At 37.8% G+C, this 21,978-nt stretch overlaps 1 protein-coding gene across 2 annotated transcripts; it reads left to right on the plus strand.

Moving 5' to 3' along the window:
* The first annotated feature begins 12,851 nt into the window (after positions 1 to 12,851).
* On the plus strand, positions 12,852 to 18,108 carry LOC132316028 (uncharacterized). 2 transcript variants are annotated; one of them, XM_059814513.1, is made up of 7 exons: positions 12,852 to 13,356; positions 14,142 to 14,178; positions 14,283 to 14,519; positions 14,619 to 14,666; positions 17,150 to 17,562; positions 17,690 to 17,788; positions 17,884 to 18,108. In XM_059814513.1, exons 1-6 carry the CDS (start codon positions 13,055 to 13,057, stop codon positions 17,760 to 17,762), a joined length of 1,110 nt encoding a protein of 369 aa, XP_059670496.1. In that variant the 5' UTR covers positions 12,852 to 13,054; the 3' UTR covers positions 17,763 to 17,788; positions 17,884 to 18,108. The 2 variants fall into 2 exon arrangements, with proteins under 2 accessions (XP_059670496.1, XP_059670495.1); XM_059814512.1 differs by having other exon boundaries at positions 17,690 to 18,108.
* The last annotated feature ends 3,870 nt before the right edge of the window (positions 18,109 to 21,978 follow it).

A 21,978-nucleotide genomic window follows, 5' to 3' on the forward strand; every position in this document is an offset into this window, starting at 1 on the left:
CAATTACAGGAACCTCCCTTCGGCATGAGCAGGGAATATGAGCCCATGATGCTGACCAAAGAGCCTCTGGATGAAGTTCAAATTGATCATTTAAGGCCAGACCGAACCACAAAAGTGGGATCGCGACTTTTAGATGAGGAAAAACACCAGTTAATTGATTTCCTTTCTCAAAATGCAGATGTGTTCGCTTGGTGCCATTCGAACATGCCAGGGATCAACCCTTTTATCTCTTGTCACTCCCTTAATGTTGATCCGAACGTCAGGCCTGTGAGGCAGAAGCAGAGGAGGTTCGCCCCGGAACACAACCAGATCATTGCTGAGGAAGTAAACCGATTGTTAGAAGTTGGGTTCATTCGAGAAGTACAATACCCGAGCTGGTTGTCAAATGTGGTTGTAGTACAGAAGAAGAATGGAAAATGGAGAGTTTGTATTGACTTCACCAATTTGAATAAGGCCTGCCCGAAGGATAGCTTTCCACTTCCGAAGATTAATCAAATGGTGGACGTTGCAACAGGGTATGAGCGGTTAACTTTTCTTGATGCTTATTCAAGCTATAATCAAATTCATATGGATCTGAACGATGAAGAAAAGACTTCTTTTATCACCGAACGAGGGATCTATTGTCACAAGGTCATGCCGTTCGGATTGAAAAATGCTGGACTTACGTACCAAAGGTTGGTTAACAAAATTTTTAAGGATCAAATAGGCAAAACGGTGGAGGCTTACATTGACGATATGGTGATAAAGAGCAAGCAAAAAGGACATCATTTGCAGCATTTGCAAGAAGTGTTCAATGTATTAAGAAGGTATGGAATGAGATTAAATCCGACAAAGTGCTCGTTCGGCGTGGGATCAGGGCAGTTCCTTGGCCACGTGGTCAATAACAGAGGGATTGAGGTCAGCCCAACCCAAGCGGAAGATTTGCTTAAAAATACAGAACCGTGCACTATTAAGGAAGTTCAGGCTCTTACCGGACGCATAGCGGCATTGAGTCGGTTTATTTCCAAGTTATCTGATCGGTGTAAACCATTCTTTGATATAATCAGAGGTCACGGAAAGCAGGCCTGGGGGAATGAACAGAGGCAGGCACTGACCAATCTGAAAGAATATATGCGGAACCCACCAGTCTTGAATGCCCCAGAGCTAGGTGAAAAACTTTTCTTATACCTCGGAGTGTCTAGCGTTGCAACCAGCGGTGTTCTGATCCGGTGTGCTGAGGGTAAGCAGTTCCCAGTCTTTTATGTAAGCAAAACATTAGCCGAGCCAGAGAGAAAATATTCAAAGGCCGAACGAGTAATCTTGTCTTTGGTAAACGCAAAAAGGAAGCTCAGGCACTACTTTGAATCCCATCCAATAGTCGTTCTGACCACATTTCCCATAAGGGTGATCCTGCATAAGCCCGATCTGTCCGGACGAATGACGAAGTGGGCGATAGAGTTAAGCTCTTTTGATATCACGTATGAACCCCAAACGGCCATCAAAGGGCAAGCGGTGGCTGATTTCTTACTGGAGTGTGATGTGGAAGAGCCAGATGCATGTTTGGAAGAATCCTCATGGAAGCTCTTCGTTGATGGCTCCTCAAATCAAATGGGGGCAGGAATTGAGGTCAAACTGCAAACACCAGAGGGCACTGTGCTGAGCCAAGCAATCAAGCTTGAGTTTAGGGCAACTAATAATGAAGCAGAGTTTGAAGCGCTATTGGTTGGTTTAAGGTTGGCCAAGGAACTAAAAGTCAAAAAATTAGTCGCCTTTAATGACTCGCAGCTGATTATTCGACAAGTGACTGGGGAGTATGGTACCAAAGATGAAACTATGGAAGTATACCGTTCAGCCATTATGCACGAGGCCAGCAATTTCGATCAGATCAGGTTCACTCAAGTGCCGCGGGAGCACAATGAAGATGCCGACCGTTTGGCCTACAGTGCATCGAGCTTAAGTGAGACTTTGGCAAGGGTGATTCCAATCGGTGTGTTGTGCCAGCCATCTATCTCAGAGGAGTCGTCAAGCTCGGACCCATGGCAGGTGAACGTCATACCATATGAGCCAAGCTGGATAGATCCAATTATGGCATATATCCGAGATGGTGTTTTGCCCGAACGAAGGGATAAAGCAAGGAGGATCAGATCGAATGCTGCGAAATATGCCGTGGTACACGATTTGTTGTATATGAGGTCTTATTTAGGACCTTATCTAAAGTATGTAACCCCTGTAGAAGCTCAGCAAATATTGTGGACCATTCATGAAGATGTGTGTGGCAATCATTCAGGGGGGAGATCCCTAGCACACGAAGCAATGATGCCCATAGTATGGGTCGTCGTCCTACCATAAGCTTAAGAGTATGCATTAAGGCGAGGGCCAAGAGTTTTACATTTATAGAAGCCACTACTACCTTCGCTAAAAATATAGCTAGGGCGAGTAGGGATCGTCCCAAGGGATTATGAGGATCGAGCAATGTCGTGGGATTGTTATTAGGGCTAGTAGGTTGAATGATCAAACAATTGGTTGGTTGGTTGGTTGATTAAAGAGCAACTCGATTAAGCTAAATGATAGCAAAAGAATGCAATTAAGAGTAAGTAAGAGAGAGAGAGATCTTGGGGTTTAGAGATCACCACCAAGCAATGCATTCCTATATCATTGACAAGTGATTAATGAGGGCAAATGGTGTGTTGCAATATTGGTGTGTGTGTGTTTGGTTGATTCAACAAGTAATGATGACTAGTTAAGCATGTATTATCTAAACATCATGTGAAAAGCACAATATATCTTAACAATGAAGCATATATTGTCTAAACAACATATGAAAGGCACAATAAATCAAAACAAGTCATTAATCCTTTCATTAAGCTCACAATCCAAATATAACACAAAGTTAGAGACATATGCTACTTGCATTCAAAAGCTTGGATTATCAAACAACAAGCATAGATTGTCCTCCTATTTAACACTACACTACAACTACACTACATCTACACTACTAGCATGAAAATAAACTAGGGGAGAGGCACAATCCATCAAGAGATAAGTATGAACCATCAAGAGAATCACAAAAGCATTCCTTTAAGCACTATGTTTTGACAATCTCCAAATTTATAGCATCAATACACATAGACATGCATCAATAACACAAAATCTAGAGACAAGCACATGAACATCTATTCTAGCATATATAGACATATAGATAGAATGAAATGATCAATTGGAAACATTAAACCACATAAATCATTGAATAAACAAGATCTATATAAATCAAAGTGTCAAAACATCAATTACAACACCAATCCCTCAATAATACACAAGATTAAGATATAGAAAGCATGCTTGGGGCTAACTCTAGCCCCAAGAGGATGTCCAGCCACTCATGGCGATGTTGCTCCAACCCTCAAGGGTTAATTCCATGGTTGAAATCTGCTCCTTGTTGATGAAGAACTCCAATGGTGTCTCTAACCTCCTTCTCCTCTAAGCTTGCTCTCTAAGAGATGATATGAAAATAATGTTGGCTCTCTTTGTAAAAAGAAATCCTTATCCTTATATATGTAGGTCAAAATGACACCCAAAATGAGCTGGGGTTGTGCATACAATATTCCCTAATGATTAGATAAAGGACAACTTTCAATGAGATGGAAATTTAACTTTTTCGCACTGAAGGAAGTTCGATCGATCTAACCTTAGACTTGGATCGATCGAACTGGTTGAGATCTATCGAACTTAGGCTGGATCGATCCAACTGGCTGAGTTTTTTGGAAAAAAACAAATTCGAGATATTTTTGGGAGATATTTATGGGAAAAGGACAAAAGTGGTTAGTGGGTGGTACAGCTGTGGATAGGATCAATCATTTTAATAAGGACAAAAGTGTTTGATCGATTGAAGGATGGTGTTGGATCGATCGAACTTTTGGAACTTTATGTTTTTGGGTTAAAGCTTGGATCTATCTTGAAGTGTTGAGATCGATCATTGTTCGATCGATCGAACCTTGAACTTGGATCAATCAAACTTTGCTTCTTGTCACATTTAGCTTCATTTGCTTCCCTTTTTCTCCACTTTGCTCCTTTCTTTGTTTAACCCCATAATTGCTTCAATTAAGCTCTTATTTGGCTGAGTTAGCTTATTTTCGGGATAAGTGTCTGAAAATGGAAATAATACGAAATCAATCTAAAACGGTAAAATAAGATAGATAAAGGTACTAGAATGCCTAAGCTTAAGGAGTTTGAATACGCAATTTTCAGCGCTCATCAAATGACACAAGGGTACTTTTGGCCGAACATGTCACGGGACGCGAAGGAATTTTCGAGAAGATGCGATAAGTGCCAACGATACGGACCCCTAATCCACCAACCACCAGAAGACTTGCACGTAATGGCCAAACCATGGCCTTTCGCGCAATGGGGGATGGATGTGGTTGGACCATTACCTACCGCCAGGTCACAAAATAAGTACGCTCTGTTTGCGATAGATTACTTCACCAAGTGGGTAGAGGCTGAACCGTACCCTAGTGTCACTCAGACTCACGTGAGACGTTTCATTTGGAGTAATATCATTTGTCGGTTTGGTGTACCGAGGTCGATCATCATGGACAATAGGACTAACCTCGATAGCAAGCAGGTGAGAGAGTTACTAGAAGAATATGGAATCAATCAGAAGTTAGCAGCGGTCAGCCATCCACAGGCAAATGGTCAGGCTGAGATCACAAATAGAACGATCTTCGCTTGTATAAAGAAGAAGCTTGAAGATGAGAAAGGGAAGTGGTTGGATGAACTCCCGAACGTTCTGTGGGTATACAAAACGACACCAAGGCGATCGACCGGGGAGAGCTTGTTCGCTATGGCATATGGTACCGAGGCGGTAATACTGGTGGAGCATCAAGTTCCCACTATCCGAAGCCTAGCATGGAATCAGGAGCAGAATGATCAAATGCTGTGGTTTAACCTCAATTTGCTTGAGGAAAAGAGGAATGTTGCGGCAGTAAGGCTTGCATTATATCAGCAAACACTTATGAATAACCATAACAGGAAGGTGAAGCATAAGGATTTTGTACTTAGTGATTTAGTTCTGAAAAGAAAAGTTGGAATTATCAAGAAAATGATGTCACATTGGGAAGGACCGTATAAAATTGCGGAAGTTATAGGAAATGGGGCATATGTGTTGGAAACTATGGCTGGAAGGCTGGTAAACAAGCCTTGGAATGCCACATCTTTGAAAAGGTATTATCAATAAAAATAAATTTCTATTTGAAGCAGTATTTACTTTTGAGTGTATAATTGCAAATTGATAAAACCTCGGGAAATTGGTAGAAGCATTGCCTTCATAAGCGCCAGGCACTTATGCAGGGTAAGTGGCAGCTGGCACTACGAGCCGAACACCAAACACTTGCCAAAAAGTAAAAAGAAGCCAAGTGGCAAGTGGCATTCTAGCCGAGCACCAGACACTTATGCAAGTTAAGTGGCAGCTGGCACTACGAGCCGAACGCCAAACACTTGCCAAAAAACAAGAAGAAGCCAAGTGGCAAGTGGCATTCTAGCCGAGCACCAGACACTTATGCAAGTTAAGTGGCAGCTGGCACTACGAGTCGAACGCCAAACACTTGCCAAAAAGCAAGAAGAAGCCAAGTGGTAAGTGGCATTCTAGCAGAGCGCCAGACACTTATGCAAGGTAAGTGGTAGCTGGCATTACGAGCCGAACGCCAAACACTTGCCAAAAAGCAAGAAGCCAAGTGGCAAGTGGCATTTTAGCCGAGCGCCAGGCTCTTAAACAAGGTAAGTGGCAGCTGGCACTAAGAGCCGAACACCAAACACTTGCCAAAAAGCAAGAAGCCAAGTGGCAAGTGGCATTCTAGCCGAGCGCCAGACACTTATCCAAGGTAAGTGGCAGCTGGCACTACGAGCCGAACGCGAAACACTTGCCAAAAAGCAATAAGCCAAGTGGCAAGTGGCATTCTAGCCGAGCGCCAGGCACTTATGCAAGGTAAGTGACAGCTGACATTACGAGCCGAACATCAAACACTTGCCAAAAAGCAAGAAGCTACGTGGCAAGTGGCATTCTAGCCGAGCGTCAGGCTCTTATGCAAGGTAAGTGGCAGCTGGCACTACGAGCCGAACGCCAAACACTTGCCAAAAAATAAGAAGCCAAGTGGCAAGTGGCATTCTAGCCGAGTGCCAGACACTTATGCAAGGTAATTGGCAGCCGGCACTACGAGCCGAATGCCAAATACTTACCAATTAATAATAGACAAAGGATGCAAAATAAAGTGGCAATTCATTCATACAAACAGTTATTGACAAACGATGCAAAGTTTGAAATCATGAGTAATAGAAATTATCATTTCCATTTATATAATGAGCTGTGAGAGTTACAAAGAAGATGATATAAAGAAAATATAATGCTCATCTCCTCATTAACCTGCTCAGCCTCATCAACCCGCTCAGTTTCAGCAATCCCCTCAGGGTTGCTGGCATTCCTTTCCCCATCAGTGGCTGTAGCATCATTGTGTGGGGGGGAATCTAGCTGGATCACTGTTTCATTCTGCAGGGTTCCGCCCTCAGCAGTGGTTGTGGATGGAACCACGATAGACAGAGGATTCTGCAGCGTTCCGCCCTCGGTAACGGTTGCAGATGGAACCACAACAGACAGAAGTGGAGCGTTCAAAGGTGGAGAAGGAGGGGCAGGTATGACCCCGGAAGATGCAATCTCCTGGCATTCATCAAAGATATGCTCGGCAGGAGAGGAGTCTGGGTCAGTATAGATTCCTGGTGGATCAATCTTGAGTTCATTGTCAGTGTCATCTGGAGTGGAACCGGTCTGACCCTCAGTAGGAAGACGGTCATTATAACCCTCTCTGAATCCTTCAGCATATCTGAGGGCTCCGATTCTGGAGAAGTGACCATGCAAAGCTGTCACTGTAATACCCCTAATTTCAAAAGGATAGTCCTGGTATTTATTTTATTGTTTAAATTTCAATTTTTAATTGTTTACGTGTATTTGTATTTGTTTCATTGATTTAATTATAGTTGTTTTATTTAATGGTTTTAATTATTGCTTTAATTGTATTGATTACATTTAATGGTTTTAAGTATTGCTTTAATTGTATTGATTACTAATTACTTAATTGTTATTTAATTATTTTTATTTTAATTAGTTGTTTTAATTATTGATTAATGGTATGCATTTATTTAATTATATTTAGTTAGTTTTCACGTGACTGTTATATAGTTTTCATAGGCAGCCGTCATTGTTTTTTACCTAGGTTTATCTATGGGCCGAGTTATATATGGATTATGGTTAATGTCTGAGTCTATAAATGCATATGCTTGCTGGAGGTTTTAGGGTTTTAGAAAAACATACGTTTACGTTTGTAACACAAGGGACTATTAAGAAACAAAGTGTGAGAGAGGGGGCATAGGAGGCAGAGCAAGGGAAAACTCAAAGACGTGGATTTAGTGTTTCAACTCTGAAACTTAAAGGTAAGTTTCTGATCTTCTCTTTCCCTTTAATTCGTGTTCTGTGCATGCCTAGTTTAGACTCCAGGGATTAAATCAAGGATATAACGGATTTAAATAAACATTATAACAAGTCTGTTATGCATGTATGAATTTTGTTTAGACTTATTGAAATAATTGTTTTGCATTACCTTTGAGGTTCTGTTCTTTGTTTCTTCTGTGGTTTATGATTAAGCTTTGTTATAGTTGAGATTGGTAATGTGATTGGAAGTCTTAAAACTATTCTGGGACTAAGTTTGAACTCAAGAACAAGTATTTAGAACAATATATAAAAATTCACTGAAGTAATCTATGGTTAGTTGCTTAAAATTTCTAACGGAGTTTCTGTAATCTTGTTACAAAACTTGTGTTCCAAACATGTTCTAATTGGATATCAGTGGTCTAAAATTTATTTAGGATTAAGTTTGAACCTAAAATAAGATTTAGAACACATTACAGAGGTACTGTAAATCACCGGAATTGAAGCAGATGAAGCTAAAACGGACGAGAACTGCTAAGAGGAAGGAGAGAAGGCTCCAAACCTCTTAGAGCAGGCTCCCAAAGGGGAGAGCCGGCTTTAGGTGTCATGGAGCCGGCTCTAGGTGCAAACATGGAGCAGGCTCTCATTTTTCTAGAGCCTGCTTTTCTTAAAAAGCACTGTAACGTGCATTTTGTTAAAACTGTTTGATTTTCAGGATTTCTGTAATTAATTTAAATTGTTTTAAATGATGTGTGGGACTGTTCAAGGCTGGTTTTATGGTGGAAAAAATATAAATTTATAGCTGGATTAAAAGTTAGAGCAAGATGAACCTAATAAAAGATGGGTAGTTTGCTTTCTGTTTTATTAGTTTTGTTTACTGGAACTGAGTAAGGTTTTTATATATAACATGCTTAGTTAGATTTGATTGATACTTAAATTTCTATTATCTGTATCAATTTATGGACTATGTTGGAGGATGTGAATGCTTGAATTTAATATAGCAGTTTACATTATTGGAATTGGATTTTATGCTCTTTATTGAATGCTTGTTATTTATGTATATGCATTAAATTTATCTTGTGCATATTCTGGTGTATAGTTGATGACTATTTAATACTATATGGACAACTGCGTTAACTGGAAGATTATATGTACCGGTATGGGACGGTGACATACTAGGTATGGATTAGTTCAAACACTAAGTTCTACCTAATTTAGATTAAGGTATGGATTAACCATATTGGTTAAGTCCATCACCTACTTGTATCATATTAATAAAATAATTGAATGACTTACTTTGGATTTAGGATGGATTTGTTACATATATCAAACCATAATACAGATGGTTGATATTTTGTATTAGGAGTACGAATTTTATATATATCTATTATATGGTGCCATGGTATGAGTTTGAGTCTCAGAATCATGGTTATGGCACGTATATCGCCTAGGATAGATAACTGGACATAGGTGTTGCTCCCTGGTAGGTCTAGGTACTTATGACCACGTTATGTGCGATTTGCATGATATCTTTACTCAGGCTGAGACAGACCTACTGGACTAGCAAGCATCATATAGTGTGTAATATATACATATATGGGCTACTATAGATATTGTTGAGTCTATCTAGGATGTATCTACGTATCGGATTTCTATTTGGATTGTAGTAGATCAGGACTTGCATGTGGACCTGACCCACTCTTATATTTTTCAGGTGTTCGTCAGTTCCAGGGTTAGAGCTTGGTCGTGCAGAGCAGATACAGACTTCTATTCCACCGACTATGTAGGACTGCTTACTTATTAGCTTTGGATCTTATTTCTGTTATTTCATTTACAGTTGGGATTTTTATTAGGAGTCCACTAGATGGATTCCCGAGTTGTTAATTGATTGGAGGTTTTGGAGTTTGGAATTTAATAAATTTATTTTTAAGGATTTTCAATTAGCATTCCTTCAGTTTATTATTTTATTTCTTATTTCATCTTGCATTCTGTGTTCGGTTTCATATTAATTGTTTGATATTTCCCTCGGGTTTGGGCCTGGGCCTGATCAACCCGTGTCTTGGATTCGAGGGGTATCACAGTCACCCCGCTATTAACCTTGCCAATAACGCCAAGCAAGGCATTGCGCTCATCTAGAGCCCTCTTCTCAAAGGCCATGCGCTCCGCTTGTTCGTTATGAAGCAAGCACTGAAGGTTGTCCCTTTCAGTCTTAAGCGACTCACGTTCGGTCTGCCAGATATTCTTCTCAAGCTGAAGGGCGTTCTTCTCATCCTGAAGGGAGTCTACTTCCTTCTTCAGACTATCCCTCTCATTCTTGACCTTGTTCAGTTGCACCATGAGTTCAGCATTTTTTGTGCTAATAATCTGGTTCTCTTTGTGACTAACTTCAACGTCTTTGGCGAACTTTCGTGCCTTAACGTTGGCAGCCTCAACATGCTTTTGCATGGCCATCATGCCAAACAGAGTTTGCAAAACAATACATAAATACTAATTAAGCCGAACGTATGTTCAGAGAAATTGTAAAATAAAGATACTTCTAAGGTGACTAAGACCTAGGTAGGAAATTACCTCCATAGCAGCCAAAGGAAAACGGCTGAACACTTCTTTTTGAGAAAGAGCTTTGGTAACCTCAACATCTTTGGGGGACCATATGTTCTTGTAATAAGCCATGGCGATTAGGCCATTTTTGAACATGGTGTCGCTCGGTTTAACAACCGATCCATCCGTTCGGACAAATCGAGAAGTCCATGGAGCCTCACCAGAGTCAGAAGCAGCGGCCGTGCCAGATCTAGAAGGAGCGACCAGTCTGATCTGGGGGGGTATAAGCACGTTTGACCCTGAAGTCCGAACCCTCCTCGTCAGGGAAAGGTCATTAAGATTGCCCTCACTGTCAGGTTGGGGCCTTTTTCCTCGCTCTTTGTCTTGAGCGGGTGCAGCGTGGGCAGAAGGGCCCTGGGTCCGAGGAGCAATGCTCGGATTGACAGAAGGAACATTGATGATTGAGTTAGTATTCATTGCATTTGGAGTAGTGTTGGAGGTAGTAGTAGAGGACGATACTGAGGCTGGAGAAGAAGAGGCTACAAGAGTCGTCACAGCCCTAGGAGGAGCCTTCTTCCTACTGAAGGAAGGGATTTGGAGTTGACTCATTGTGGAACCGAGGACTGAAATGTCACTAAGGTTTTCAAATATGAGAAGCTCCGAACAAGAGGGGACGTTGCTCAGCACGTGTTCCTTCAGGTATGTGATCCTATCCCTGCAAATGCTGTAATTGAGTTCATTATCCAAAGTGATACCAAGATAATTGCAAAGAAAAGAACAAAAACGGGAAATGCAAATTTCACAAGGGCAGTCAGCCTTATGAGTCTTGAACTTCTTATAAGAAGAGACAGAACATTCGCCAAAGGCGTTCGGGATAAGATATTCATTGGCTGCTGGAGCAAACCAAGTTCTCCGAACCCCAACAATGCTTCTTTTCCACCCTTTTTCGGATTTAAGTTTATACGTACAGATGGACATCTTCTCGAACGGATAAAAATGGTAGTAAACCTCATCCAACCTGATCTTGCTAACTTTGTAACAAAGGAGAAGATCAATTAAATCAAGATCCAAACCCCTGTCACGATTCAGAAGCAACAGAAAGGATAAAACCCTAAAAAAGTTGGGGTTAACTTGGAGAGGAGAAATTTCCAACCTATTGAATACATAACAAAAGAAAGGATGCAGAGGGAATCTAATAATGTTTAAATGATGGAGGCAAAATAAGGTTTCACCGGGAATAAGGCCTTCACCAGTTCTGATATTTACATTTGCGGGGCACTCCCTAACATGAATATTACTGGGAAGATGAAGTTTCAACATCTAGATCGATGGGCATGGTGAAAGAGATTATGAGCCTTGGCAAAGAATGCAGAGATTTTAGGAGGAGAGGGGCAACAACCTCAAAGGATATTGCAAGGAAACTGAAGATGAAGAATCTTTCACAAGATTCGCTGAAGAAGATGAGATCTGACCGAAAAAGATGCAGTTCGCCTTGCGAAAGTGGACTGAATTGATTGACAGCAGGATGTAAGAGATGCGACAAGAAAAGCTTTGATCGTGGAAGAAGGGTATTTAAAGGGAAAGTGGTCCCATTTGCCGAGATGTCAGGAAGCTGAAGGGATTCAAATTTCAAAAGGGACATTAATTCTGAGGCCGACCGCTCGGTGCCCCACACAATCGTCTTGAGCCGTTAAATCATCATAAGCCGTAAAGTCATCATTGAGTCTCTAAATAATCACACCCTAATTAACGAAGGAGTGATTATGGGGGCTGTTGAGGATGCCAAAGACGGCTCAGGCCAAACCCAACTCGCATAACAAAGTTTGGGCTTGATAATTGACATGGGCCCAAACTTGACGTCCACAAAGCAAACCGGGTGTAGTGGATTGACTAAAAAAGGCCTTCAAAGAGGATTCAGGCTCATAACCATTTAACCTTAAGGATAGGCCCAGCGGCGGAAGTTAGTTAAGAGTGCTCTAGAATAATGCAAATTGTTTATAAATAGAAAGGAAAAAAGGAGGAATAAGGAATCGAAATTTTGAAAGTGTAATGAAATTCTGTCAATTTAGAGAGAGAGAATTCATGCATCTTCAGTATGTTTTGCTTTGTATGAATTGTTTACAAATATATATATATATATATATATATATATATATATATATATATATGATAAATTATTAATACATAAAGAGATCATGAACCATCTTCCAAGTCCATTTTGAGAGATTATAATATTACACATACCTAATCTGTACATTCGTAAAAACTCACTTATTGAACTGAGACAAGACCCTTCAGTCCAGCCGCCAAGACAGTCCAATTTAATCAGCCATGTGAACAATACTTTTGTAACCCAACTAATTAATGTCCCAAATAGATATGGTTGTATATATTTACTTTCCATAGATAATTAATTTGAGACCCACAAGAGAATGTCTCAATTAATAATTTTCATTCTTTGGTATGTTTGACTAACATTATCCTGTTTGTATACTCAAGAATTAAAATAATATTATAATAGATTTCTCAATAAACTAATAAAAAATAGTCATTTTCTTGCTATGATATTGCACCTTAATTTGATATATTTTAATAAAAACTAGTAGAACACAAACATTTCAGTACGACGCATCATTATTATTTTGAGCTTCCGAAGAACCACCATCTTAATTTAATCTAAATAAAATAAAAAACATTTTTTATAAATTAAAAAAAAAACTAATAAAGGCAGATTTTTACTTTTTATTTATATTTTTTAAAAGAAAAAAAAAAAAATAAACAAAAAAAGACAGCTCATGTCGCTTGTCTCATGTGAGGTAGATTTTTTACTCCTAATTTCCTAGAGTATTTAGCACCGAAAATCCCTCTGAAGCTCTGCTTTTTCTTCACCCTTTCTCTGTCCTCCCGTTTAAAGCACATATTTTTCATAAAAGAAAAAACCCTAACAACTTTTACAAACACACACTTTACACACATATATAACTATATGTATGTATATGTAATATATATCAATATCTATAGATAGAGAGATGGAGTAAGATTTTCTGAACATACAGAATTTGAGAGATGGGAGGGGTGACTTCGTCGGTGGCGGCTAGGTTGGCGTTCTTTCCGCCGAATCCGCCGTCGTACACGGTGGCGACTGATGAATCGTGCGGGAAATTGGGGATTTCCGATTTCCCGTTGAGGGAAAACGTTGACGTTTTGAAACTGGAGACCAAGAGAGGGAACGAGATCGTGGCGGTGTACATGAAGAACCGGTCGGCGTCGTTGACGCTGCTGTACTCGCACGGAAACGCAGCTGATCTGGGTCAGATGTACGACTTGTTCAGTGAACTCAGTGTTCATCTCCGAGTTAATGTTATGGGGTGAGTGTGACTCGGTCTAGATATTAATTTTTGTATTTAATTTGTTGACTTGTAGTTTTTTTTTTTACAGTGTTGACTTGTAGTTGAAATGCTTGATATTGCGTATATTATATATACACACACACTATGAATTATAGACTTGGTAGACATTTATTTGTAGTTCTGGTATATGTTGATTATTGGGTTTGAAATAATTTTGCATCCTTACTGGAAGATTGGATTTTTATACCCATCAGTTCACATTTAAGATTTTTGAATTTTTTATTCATTTAGAGTTGATATTTAAGATTTCAGTTAGACTTGTTTATATATATATATATATAGAAACTTGGTAGACATTTATTTGGACTTCTGTATGTTGATCATTGGGTTTGGAATAATGTTGCATATTTACGGGAATATTTGATTTTTATACTTATTTGTCAGTTGTTTGATCAGTTCACATTTAAGATTTTTGAAATTTTTTATTTAGTTATAGTTGTTTTTATGTGGATTGAGAATTGAAAAAGATGAAGATGACAGAATGGGCAGTGCCGTTTTCAAATTTTGTTTTCTCATAGGTTGTCTGTAAACGACCATCTATTGATTATGTCAACACAGTAATGCCATATGCTCAAAAAAAAAAAAAAAAAATTCCATTTGAATGTTGAAAAAATCAGCTGGCAACATAACTGATTTGATGCTTGAACCAAACACTCAGTTAGAGTCATATAAAATAAACAAATGCAAAAGAATTTGAAGTTTTAGTGCTTTTTAGAAACTTCTGAATTTTGTGTTCTTTGCAGATATGATTATTCAGGGTATGGACAGTCCACTGGCAAGGTATGAGATGTAAATCACGTAGTGTCAGATTAATTTGGAAGAAGTTTTAGTTCTAAATTACAAGGTTGAATACTGATTTATATACTGTTGTTGATAATTAATAGCCAAGTGAGCAAAACACTTATGCAGACATAGAAGCTGCATATAAATGCCTTGAAGAGACTTATGGGGTAAAGGAGGAGGATGTTGTATTATATGGGCAATCTGTTGGGAGTGGGCCCACCTTAGAATTGGCATCCCGTTTATCAAGTTTGAGGGCTGTTGTTCTTCAATGTCCAATTTTGTCTGGACTTCGAGTCATGTATCCAGTGAAGCGAACATACTGGTTTGATATATATAAGGTTAATTTTTATTTTGATGCATGGTGTGAAGCTGATCTTTAACTGCCGGTTTGTCTCAAAATTAATTTTATTAATGAGATGCTACCTTTTGTGGTCCAGAATATCGAGAAAATATCATCAGTCGAATGCCCTGTTCTGGTAATTCATGTGAGTGCTCCAATTTTCTGGTTACTTTAAATTTTTAAGAGGTGTCCACGTGACCACTGCATTCAGCATGCTACTGTAATACTCTGATGAAAATTCAATGGTTAATGAAATGAGTTTCAAAATCCATGCAGAACTACATATAGATCGTTCTTTATATCTGCCAGTTTAAATTCATCTGCTCTGATCTCAGCATTGGTTGGAGTTCAAGCCTTTTTTTAATCTAGATGTGTTCATTTAATTACTTTAATTGGCTGGTATCCTACAATCTTTCTATATGATGATTTCTGCATGGCTATTTCCTTAATTTATTGTAATGAGATTCAACTATACACCTCTAGACTGTCTTAGTTGATTCCCGTTTTCCAAATACTAATATGCTTGGAACCTGCATACAGTTCTTAGCTAGTTATCATAAGTTTCTGAGTTTTATGGTCAAACCTACCTCTGTCGTCACAAATGTGGAAATGACACCCCCAATAGTAACTACCATTTTTTGTTTTTATTCCAATAACCATACAATGCTAGCATGCAAACAAGACATAGAGAGCATATGCACAAATGAGGGCAACAAGGATATATGAAATTTCCTGTTTTAGCATTATTGGTATGCATTTCATTGGAAATCTGTTAAGAAATTTGTCATTATCCAGTGAGCAAAGATAGCACATGGTGGACATGCATCTCTTTAACATGGTGAACCCCACAACATAGCTCTCTGAAAATTCAAGTAGAACCTGACATGCTACTTCACTGCGCCCTTATTCTAGACTAATTCGTGTTCTATATAGCTCCGAACTGGCTGATTCAGATTTCACCAACTTGCTGCATCAATGCAACCAGAAACAGCTAATAAGATAACCCTATTTGGAAATCTTTCCTACTCGGAAAATCTATGATATTATCATTGTATCCTCTTCCTTCTAAATCCCATTACCTTGATTAAGCTTTACTTAGAGCCATACTGGGAAGTACCCTTCTTAAAGAAGCTTTTGCTAAATTAAGTTGGGGAGAGCTTGCTGGTTGTGTCTTCTTCATGTAAAGAACCAATCAATGACATTTAAATATGAGGTTTTGATCAGTGCTAGACATCTCATCTTTTTGGCATTTTATTATTGGGTCTGGCTTCTTGTTTCTGTGTCTTAAAAAAAAAAAATTTGCTTTTGGCATTTTCTATATCGTGTTATGTGATATAATTAGTTTAGGTAATGAGTTAGCAGCAAAAGATTACAAAAAATTGAAAGAAGCAAACAAATTATATGCAAAGATTATCAACTATTTGGAAAATGAAACTTGCAGCTGGTAATGATCACCTACATTGAGTGTCAAATGCTGATTTCTACATCACCTTCTTTGTAAAAGTTGCACTTGAGAATTTACCAAACATCACATTGTTGCATTGCATTGATTAATTCTGCTCACAGAAATACTGTCACATTTGACCCAATTCAGGGCCATTGTTGGGTGCAATTGTTAAAAGCTTGGACTACCAAGCATGAAAACAGCAAGTTTGGATATGAGAGAAGCCACTTTGTGCCAAAATTTTCCGAAAGGTGGGTCTATCCAGCCCACCCCTCCCATCACCCTGATGAGACCAATGGTCCAACACCAGGTGATGGTCTAACTATACACGTTTTCCACTAAGCACTTATTGGATGCTCCTATAGGGTGGGGCATCTACCAATTGATGTGTTTTACCTGTAACCCTCTTAGCACCCATAGCCATGTTGTGTCCTGCTACACACTTGCACCACACATATTTTGACGTCTATGCAACATGGCACAACATAGCATGTCATTTTCTTTAATATCCATGGAAGATTCTCTTTCCCAGTTTGATTTGTAGTATTACTTGTAATTAGTTAGTGTATTTTCTAAGGTTCAAATTGTAGTTTCAGATTTGTAAAATATTTGCCTTCAGCAGAAAATTCAGAAATTCTCCTTGTGGATTTGGTGTGGAGAACTTAAAAGAAGCTGTTCTAAGTTTTATGCCTTGTAGGGTCTGTGGATGCTAAATTTCAATTGTGAAATTTCTTAAGCCGTTGGATTACAGTTTTTATTTTTTTTGTTTAAGAAGCTAAGTCTGGAATTGATATTCTTATTAGCTTCCAAAACAGTCAAGAGTGTGTACATTTGGTATAAATTATACGTGTCATATTGTTGTAGTTGTTTTTGTGTCATAAAATACAGGTAAGTTGCAGTATGTATCAGCTGTAAGCGTCTTTTTAAATAGAAAACATACCATATTGTGCATTACCTCTTTTTTTTCATTAAGCTGCTGATAGCCGTACTTTTTCAATTATATAATTGTCCTTTTAATTTAGAATTTTTTTGCATGCATGTCATTTAGGCTATCATTGAAGTCCATTGCGAGTATGTATGTCTAGTTTAATCATGCATGAACATGCACACACTTTTAAATGTGCTTTGAAGAATGTTTATTTGTTATGCCGTTTTAGTCCAATATTTCTTCTTGGTGCTTGCAGGGAACCGCAGATGATGTTGTGGATTGTTCCCATGGTAAACAGCTCTGGGAGCTCTGTAAAGAGAAGTATGAGCCATTATGGGTTAAAGGAGGCAAACATTGTGACTTGGAGCTTTACCCAGAGTACATAAGGCATCTCAAGAAGTTCATTTCAGCCATTGAGAAGTCAGCACGCTCGAGAAATGGTTCTGGACCTAATTCAGATTTGAAGAATCCCAGGCCAAGCACAGATCAGACGGAGAAGTCTAGGTCAAGTACTGATCAGAGAGAGAAGCCAAAGGCAAGCATGGACCGCATAGAGAAATCAAGAGCCGGCACAAACAAGAGGGAAATATCAAGAAACAGTGTAGATCTTGCTGAGAAAGCAAAAAACAACACAGACCAGCCAGAAAAAGCAAGGAACAGCATTGAGAGGTTTGCCTGAATTAAGAGTGGTTTTCATTCTCTCCTTATCTTTTATTATTTCATTGTGCCCATTGTGGCATGTTATGTACAAATAGAAGGAGTGGTTTTCTTGACTGTTGGAACTGAATGGTGGCAGCTTTGGATATATGATAAGGTCAGTTGGATTCGGCAATATTGATTGTTTCAAGCCCACAGGAGCAGTGACCTGAGGATGGTGAAAAAGTTCAGTCCAAAGGTCAGATTGTAGATGGTTTTGGTTTTACTTTTAATTTGGTCAATTGATTTACTTGACCGATACATAAATGTCTCTTTTTTATCTATATGTTTCAGAGAATCTACAGGAAATTAATTTACCCCGGCCAGATTATGTATCTTATGTGTTGGTCAATGCTAATAAATTTGACCTCTCCCCACCCCACCCCACCCCATGTATTCCCCATATTAGATTAGCTGTTTTCTGTTTCTTGTAAGTTCCAGTTCTAGTTGTACTTGGCTTATCCCAAAGAATAAAGAAAATTTATAATAATTTAAAAGTTTCCATTTTTAGTTTGACAATTTTGCAAATGGGCTATTAGTTCTTTATTGAGTCGACAATTTTGCAAATGGGCTATTAGTTCTTTATTGAGTCATGTATTTATGTCACTGTAGGCTGTAAAAGAAACGTAAAAGAAGAATTTTTTTGATTCCTTGTGTTACCCCTTAATGGTCACAAAATGGGTTCTCCTTCTCCCTCAAAGGTAGTATTGTTTGCATCTATCTATGGTCATCTGAAAATCAATTGAATTCTAATTTTTAGTTGCTCTGATAGCCTGGAGTAAAAGCAGTATTTATGCATGTGCATACACATATGTGGACATTCCTGAATTAATCGAGATTGCTTACTATTTGCTATGATGGTGTATGGACCAATTTGTTAGGATTTCCTTTCAGAGTATATTGAACTTCGAAGCAAGTATCTTTTGTCAACTTAGGACCATCAGGAAATTTGATCTTTTCATTTTTTAAGATTTTTTCCGGTAATGATTTATCTTTAAAGATCACCTTCAATTGTGTGCCACAGACTCAGAGTTATAAAATACTTACTGTGTTCGACATGCATTAATAAGTTCAGTTTCTGATCTTAAGTCCTGCTAACACAAAGACAGAATGGGAATTTTCTGTGTTTCATATGCCTAATTCACCTACTTGACGAAAGGGAATGAACTTTGTTTTGTTTCCGGGCTTATGGACTCAATTCAGTCAGCATTGACATAATTAAAAGGAAGGAGGCACTTTGGTTACCAGCAAACGCTTCCAAAGCCGACCCTTTAGCCAGGCAAATCTGTAAATCTGGCAAAGTTGACAAAATATAACCCTTGTCAAGGTGTGATTTGTATTTTAAAAGTGGTCATAATGGAATGTTTTCAAATAGTAAGTTGAAATTCATTGGCTTTCTCAAACTCAATGTGTGCTTCTCTGCCAGCACATTTTAATAATAAATTTGCATGATGCTGCAATAACATTATTGGTAAAAATTAACACACTTGATTTTGTACTTTCAAAATTCCAGTTGACTCATCTCTTGGATTCAGATGCTTGCTTTCGACAATACTGCACTAGAGGTAGCAATTTTGAAATGTGAAAACATGTTGCACCCTTGTCTATTTAGGTTGTTAGGCATTTAGGTACATAGGTGTCATTCATGGAGCTAATAGTCTCGTGGTGAATTACTGCCTGGGTTATTCTGTTACCAAGAAATCAGATGATTCAGATCAACGGAGAAAACAAATATGCTTATTGATTTTCTCTACTAATGTGCACGGCAGATTAAAGTAAGATTACCTCCCTGGGCAAAATTGTCCCTGATTGTGGATGCATCAAATCCTAACATCCTCAGGTTTTGCTTTTGAATTATATATTCACTCTTCTTTAAATTTTCTTGGTCATAGGAAAATAGAAAAGCCCCAGGAAACTTTATCTGATGCTATCATCCCTAGTGCATAGTGGAAAATGTGAAAAGAAAAAAGGAACAGAAATTTGATAGTAATAAAAGATGAGAGTTTGTTCTCTATAAAGTGGCCCTTTGGTGGTTTGTAAATGCATGCATACATAGTGCTTTGTGCCAAATCTATTTCTTAGTCGCTATGTTGTTACTTCCTTTTCATTTAACTTTGTCAGGTCATACATTTGGTTACTGTCTCTTGCAATGTTTGTCATGGTTGGATGAAGTTAAATCCTGAGTTTTATGTTTGGTTACTGTCTCGTGCTGCTCCTTTCGGTTGTAAATTTAATGTCTCCTTTTGGTGCATGATTCTGGGATTAGTTTATCTAACCTAATTTCAGCTGATTTTCATATTGTATTCATCTCTCCCCGTCCCCAGCTCAACTGCTTACTGTGTTGTGGCTGTTGAACAACTTTGGAGGTGGTGTGTGTTGCCAGCATGTTTATATACGGTGCATGTTTGTATATCTATATCTTCTCGAGCGCTGAATGTGTACTGAATGTAGGAGTCCATCCTATAATATGCCATGGCTCTGAAGGTTGCCATTTAAACAGCATTATGAATTTTAATTAGTTCATGGATTCACTGCACGACGACCAGAGTTAGGTACATCAGGAAGTACTTATACGAAGTTATTGTTGAAGATGTTGGCTTTGCTAATTCTGATAGGTTTGTAGCAATTTGAAGTTGGCAATTATAAGAGGATCCAATCCTAGTTCCACAGATTTGGGACAAGTCCTAGAGTTAGAAAACAAGATGGACCTGATGGTTATTTCATTTCTTTTTTGCATATCTTTCAATAAATTACTAAGGAAGATACATAAAAGGATATATATATATATATATATATATATATATATATATATATATATATATTTGAAAGTAGAGTGTAGTTTGTTCATATGGCAAGTAGATGTAGGTAGTCTTAATGATACAAAGCATTTCTCTCAACTTCTATCTTGCACTATGCACTATAAGAGTGGTTATAATTTGGACATTTAATACTTTACACTATGGTATGTGAAAATAACCATACCTTACAAAACTCACACAACTGCAAGGTATTACCACTTAAAACACCTTTTTTTTTTTTTTTTTTTCAATGTTGATTTTGTACATAAATGACTATTAAAATATTTCATTGCTCACAATCAACCATGTAGTATCATCTTTCCGTGTGAAATTCAAGGATCTGTTTGGTTTGTAACTATGAAAATAGTATTTTGTTATAAAAAAACTAAAAACAAAAAATTATACAAAAAAAAAATTTCTGCTCGATTTGATTTTTTGAAAACTTAGTTATAATAAAGGCTTATTTTCAAAGAACAATTTTTTTTTATGATTCTCGGAAAACTATTCTCTATTTTCTGAGTTTCTGAAAATTGTTTTCAGAATTACAAACCAAACAGACCCAAAGTTTCCAAGAGAATTGCTGGAATTTTTTTTGCTAAGACAAAATAAGTAAATGAATAAAATTCCATTACACCCCAAGTTTTCAGGAGAATTAGGGGAGTTTTTTGGCTAAGACAAAATAAGTAAATGAATAAAATTCCATTACTGACAGATAATTATAAAATAAATAAATATTTGCTGAATTTTGAAATTTTACTAAGAATTTTCACAATCAATTTAGATATTTTAAATGGTTTAATAATTTTTTTTTCTTGGTGAATATCTTAAGTAATTATGTATTGTTCTACATACCGTATTTAAAAAAAAAAAAAAAATTAATTAAATGTCAGTGTGTCAAATGTAACCAATATTTAATTATGAAAATTGTTTAAGTTACGCGGTGTAACAGATGGGTACTTACCCATTTACTTAAAATTTATGTTATTGGATAGTATTACATACTCGTCCATTTCACTTTTCATCCGGATCTAATGTGAGACAAGTACCTCTTATAATATTATCTCTCATCCCAACTTATAATGCCCTCGTTGCGATTGGGCCACCCTGCCATCACCCGGACGCCTTCGGGATGGGCATTTGGTGTGACATTGGATCAAGGATTGGATCTGTCTCTAAAATTAATTATAACAGGTGGATACTTATTCATTTATCCCAAAACTTAAATTAGTAGGTAATATTGTATACCCATCCATATATTCCTATTTCACTTTTTATCAGGATCCTGAACAAGTACCACTATAACAAATAGCGTACGCAGACTTTTATAATACCTAATCCTTTGCTATAAATTTTGGTGTTGTAATGAGTTTCAATTCTCCCATTATGTTATGGTGTCTGTTGCAAAATAGATGTAATGTTTTCAAAAGTTATTGTGTTAAAAAATAGATGTAAAATATTAAAAGAAAAACAAATTTAATGTGTTAAAAACTGACTACACCAGTTAAGGTTGCAACAGAGGATCGGGGTCACTCTGATAACCCCAAATTTTAGTACCATCAAACTTTTTTGTTTTTTTGAAAGGTAGTACCAT

The sequence above is a fragment of the Cornus florida genome, unplaced genomic scaffold, assembly GCF_030987335.1.
Source record: "Cornus florida cultivar Cherokee Brave unplaced genomic scaffold, ASM3098733v1 CherokeeBrave_3.0.0_Hap2_Chr07, whole genome shotgun sequence".
Lineage (NCBI taxonomy): Eukaryota > Viridiplantae > Streptophyta > Magnoliopsida > Cornales > Cornaceae > Cornus > Cornus florida.